General features: G+C 40.3%; 1 protein-coding gene across 1 annotated transcript; it reads left to right on the top strand.

Annotated features, from left to right (window-relative positions):
• Positions 1–4,180: 4,180 nt before the first annotated feature.
• Positions 4,181–4,816, top strand: LOC140175142 (uncharacterized). Its single transcript, XM_072202068.1, has one exon. It carries the CDS (start codon positions 4,181–4,183, stop codon positions 4,814–4,816), a length of 636 nt encoding a protein of 211 aa, XP_072058169.1.
• The last annotated feature ends 246 nt before the right edge of the window (positions 4,817–5,062 follow it).

Below are 5,062 nucleotides of genomic sequence, written 5' to 3'. Positions count from 1 at the left end.
AACATTCTAAGTTTGGTGTGGTAAAAGCATAGCTTTTTTGTTTTTCCATAACCATTGATGGCACCTAAGGCCAGAGAAACCTCAAGAAAGAGGAAAGGGAAGGCAATTGCTTCCACCTCTGAGTCATGGGAGATGGAGAGATTCATCTCAAAATCCCATCAAGACCACTTCTATGAAGTTTTGGCCAAGAAAAAGGTGATCCCTGAGGTCCCTTTTAAGCTCAGAAATGGCGAATATCTAGAGATCCGACAAGAGATTAGAAAAAGAGGATGGGAAGTTCTCTCCAATCCCATTCAACAAGTCAGAATCTTAACAGTTCAAGAGTTCTATGCAAACACATGGATCACTAGGAACCATGATCAAAGCATGAAGCCAAACCCAAAGAATTGGCTTACAATGGTTCGGGGGAAATGCTTAGATTTCAGTCCAGAGAACGTAAGGTTGGCATTCAACTTGCCTATGATGCAAGAAGACACACGCCCCTACACTAGAAGGGTCAACTTTGATCAAAGGTTGGACCAAGTCCTCATGGACATATGAGTGGAAGGAGCTCAATGGAAAATAGACTCAAAAGGCAAGCCGGTTCAATTGAGAAGACTGGACCTTAAGCCTGTGGCTAGAGGATGGTTGGAGTTCATCCAACGCTCCATCATCCCCACTAGCAACCGATCCGAAGTAACTGTGGATCGGGCCATCATGATCAATAGCATCATGATTAGAGAGGAAGTAGAAGTTCATGAAGTCATCTCTCTAGAACTCTACAAAGTAGACGAAAAGTCCTCCACCTTGGCAAGGCTAGCTTTTCCTCATCTTATTTGCCATCTATGCAACTAAGCTGGAGTTGTCATAGAAAGAGACATCCTCATTAAAGAGAACAAGCCCATCACTAAGAAGAGGATGGAGCAAACAAGAGAACCCATTCATGGATCTCAGGAGACGCATGAGGAAGCTCATCATCAAGAAATCCCTGAGATGCCTCAAGGGATGCATTTTCCTCCAAACAACTATTGGGAACAACTCAACACTTCTCTAGAAGGATTGAGTCGTAACATGAACCAATTAAGGGTGGAACACCAAGAGCACTTCATCATTCTCAATGAGATTAGAGAAGATCAAAGAGCTATGAGGGAGGAGCAACAAAGGCAAGGATGAAACATAGAGGAGCTCAAGAACACCATTGGTCCTTTAAGAAGAAGGCGCCACCCTCACTAAGGTGGACTCATTCCTTAACTTTCTTGTTCTTATCTCTCTGTTTATCAGTTTTATGCTATATGTTTGTCTATGTTTTGAGTCTTTACTACATGATCATTAGTATTTAGTAACTATATCTTAAGGCTATGAATAATTCCATGAATCCTTCACCTTTCTTAAATGAAAAATGTTTTTAATACAAAAGAACAAGAAGTACATAAGTTTCGAATTCATCCTTGAAATTAGTTTAATTATATTGATGTGGTGAGAATACTTTTTATTTTCTGAATGAATGCTTAAACAGTGCATATTTTTTATCATGTTGTTTATGAATGTTAAAATTGTTGGCTCTTGAAAGAATGATGAACAAAGGGAAATGTTATTGATAATCTGAAAAATCATGAAATTGATTTTTGAAGCAAGAAAAAGCAGTGAAGAACAAAGCTTGCGAAAAAAAAGAAGTGGCGAAAAAAATTTTAAGAAAGAAAAAGAAAAAGCAAGCAGAAAAAGCCAATAGCCCTTAAAACCAAAAGGCAAGGGTAAAAAGGATCCAAGGCTTTGAGCATCAATGGATAGGAGGGCCCAAGGAAATAAAATACAGGCCTAAGCGGCTAAATCAAGCTATCCCTAACCATGTGCTTGTGTCATAAAGGTCCAAGTGAAAAGCTTGAGACTGAGTGGTTAAAGTCGTGATCCAAAGCAAAAAGAATGTCCTTAAGAGCTCTAGACACCTCTAATTAGGGACTTTAGCAAAGCTGAGTCACAATCTGAAAAGGTTCATCCAGTCATGTGTCTGTAGCATTTATGTATCCGGTGGTAATACTGGAAAACAAAGTGCTTAGGGTCATGGCCAAGACTCATAAAAGTAGCTATGTTCAAGAATCAACATACTTAACTAGGAGAATCAATAACACTATCTGAACTCTGAGTTCCTATGGATGCCAATCATTCTAAACTTCTAAGAATAAAATGAGATGCCAAAACTGTTCAGAAGCAAAAAGCTACAAGTCCTGTACATCTAATTAGAACTAATATTCATTGATATTTTGAGATTTATAGTATATTATCTTCTTTTTATCCTATTTGATTTTCAGTTGCTTGGGGACAAGCAACAATTTAAGTTTGATGTTGTGATGAGCAGATAATTTATACGCTTTTTGGCATTGTTTTTAGGTAGTTTTTAGTAGAATCTAGCTACTTTTAGGGATGTTTTTATTAGTTTTTATGCAAAATTCACATTTCTGGACTTTACTAAGAGTTTTAGTGTTTTTCTTTGATTTCAGATATTTTCTGGCTAAAATTGAGGGACCTGAGCAAAAATCTGATAGGAGGCTGAAAAAGGACTACAGATGCTGTTGGATTCTGACCTCCCTGCACTCGAAATGAATTTTATGGAGCTACAAAACTCCAAATGGTGCGCTTTTAATTGCATTGGAAAGTGGACATCCAGGGCTTTCCATCAATATATAATGGTGCATACTTTATTCGAGTTTAGGCAACGCAAATTGGCGTTCAACACCAGTTCCATGCTGCATTCTGGAGTAAAACGCCAGAAACACGTCACAAACCAGAGTTAAACACCAAAAACACGTTACAACTTGGCGTTTAACTCCAAGAGAAGCCTCTACACGTGTAAAGCTCAAGCTCAGCCCAAGCACACACTAAGTGGGCCCCGGAAGTGGATTTCTACATCAATTACTTATCTCTGTAACCCTAGTAGCTAGTTTAGTATAAATAGAACTTTTTACTATTGTATGGCGTCTCTCTTGGACCATTTGAACTTTTGAACCATTAAGTCTTGGTTATCCTAGTTCCCTCTCTGGGGCCGAAACCAATGAACACCTTTATCACTTATGTATTTTCAACGGTGGAGTTTCTACACACCATAGATTAAGGGTGTGGAGCTCTGCTGTTCCTCGAGTATTAATGCAAATTACTACTTTTTTTATTTAATTCATGTTTATTCTTATTCTAAGATATCCATTCGCACCCAAGAACCTGATGAATGTGATGATTTTGTGACGCTCATCATCATTCTCACTTATGAACATGTGCCTGACAACCACTTTCGTTCTACATGTAAATAAGCTTGAATGAATATCTCTTGGATTCCTTAATCAGAATCTACGTGGTATAAGCTAGAATCTATTGGCATCATTCTTGAGAATCCGAAAAGTCTAAACCTTGTATGTGGTATTTCGAGTAGGATTCAGGGATTGAATGACTGTGACGAGCTTCAAACTCGCGACTATAAGGCGTGGTGACATCGCAAAAGGATAGTAAATCCTATTCTTACATGATCGAAAACCGACAGATGATTAGCCGTGCGGTGACAGCGCACCTGGATTATTTTCACTGAGAGGACGGATGGTAGCCATTGACAACGGTGATCCCCAACATATAGCTTGTCATGGAAAGGAGTAAGAATGATTGGATGAAAGCAGTAGGAAAACAGAGATTCAGAAGGAACACAGTATCTTCATGCGCTTATCTGAAATTCCCACCAATGAATTACATAAGTATCTCTATCTTTATTTTATGCTTTATTTATCTTTATATTCGAAAACCATTATAACCATTAAAATCCGCCTGACTGAGATTTACAAGATGACCATAGCTGGCTTCATACCAACAATCTTTGTGGGATCGACCCTTACTCACGTAAGGTTTATTACTTGGACGACCCAGTGCACTTGCTGGTTAGTTGGGCGAAGTTGTGAAGAATGTGTGTGAACCATAGTATTGTGCACCAAGTTTTTGGAGCAATTGCTAAGAATTGTTCGAGTTGTGAAAAGTATGAGTCACAATTTTGCCTATCATGCTACGACCTGAAGAATGTCATAGAAAAAGAGAACAAGCGACGAAGAGGGTGGACGAGCTGAACATCCCCCTCACACCCCGGAGAGACATATTCACATGATAAACGGAGGATTCGCAGGAGGCGGGATCTCTAAGTCATCCCGCAAAAGACACCTTAAAGAGGTATACCATGTCGGAGAGGGGGACAGTTCGCCCAACCTCCCCAATTATTACCTTCGCTCAAGAAGACGCCACAGGCATCATCCTAGGACATGATGGCCCCGTGGTCGTTACCATCATACTTTCCAATGCTAATCTCCACCGAACATTGGTAGACCAAGGAAGCTCTGCGGATACCCTGTTCAAATCCGCCTTGGACAAGCTCAGCCTACAAGAAAAAGAGCTCAGAGCATATCCTAATAGCCTATTCAGGCTCAGAGACACCCCAATCCAACCCCTGGGTTACATCCCACTACACACAACCTTTGGAAAAGGAACACGGTCTAGAACCCTGAGCATAGACTACATCGTAGTCGACGTGAGCTCTGCGTACAATGCCTTCATAGGTCGGACAATACTAAATCAGCTCGCAGCGGTGGTCTCCACCCCGTACCTATGCATGAAGTTCCTAACTCTAGAAGAGAATGCCACCATAAAAGGACACCAAAAACTCGCGCGACGCTGTTACAACGAAAGTCTAAACCTTAAAGGCGACCCCAGTGGAAAAGAAACCAACACTATTGAACTCAGGAGAATCAGAGTTCGCAAAGAACTTCGTCCTCAATTAGAAGGTGAGACTGAAGAAGTTCAGATCGGGGATACTTAAGACAAAATAACAAGCATAAGGGAAAACCTAAAAAGAGAGCTAAAAGAACTGCTGACAAACACCTTAAGAAAGAACTCTGACCTGTTTGTATGGAAGGCCCCAACCAAGAAAAAACCTCATTCCTAACCCCAAGAGCAAACTACTGCTACGTAGTCATGTCCTTCGGACTCAAGAATGCAGGGGCTACATACCAGAGTTGATGAATAACGTTTTTGCCAATCACATCAGAAAGCTGATGGAGGTTTA

This window comes from Arachis hypogaea, chromosome 9, assembly GCF_003086295.3.
Source record: "Arachis hypogaea cultivar Tifrunner chromosome 9, arahy.Tifrunner.gnm2.J5K5, whole genome shotgun sequence".
NCBI classification, from domain to species: domain Eukaryota; kingdom Viridiplantae; phylum Streptophyta; class Magnoliopsida; order Fabales; family Fabaceae; genus Arachis; species Arachis hypogaea.
This window is presented reverse-complemented; position numbering and strand designations above follow the sequence as displayed.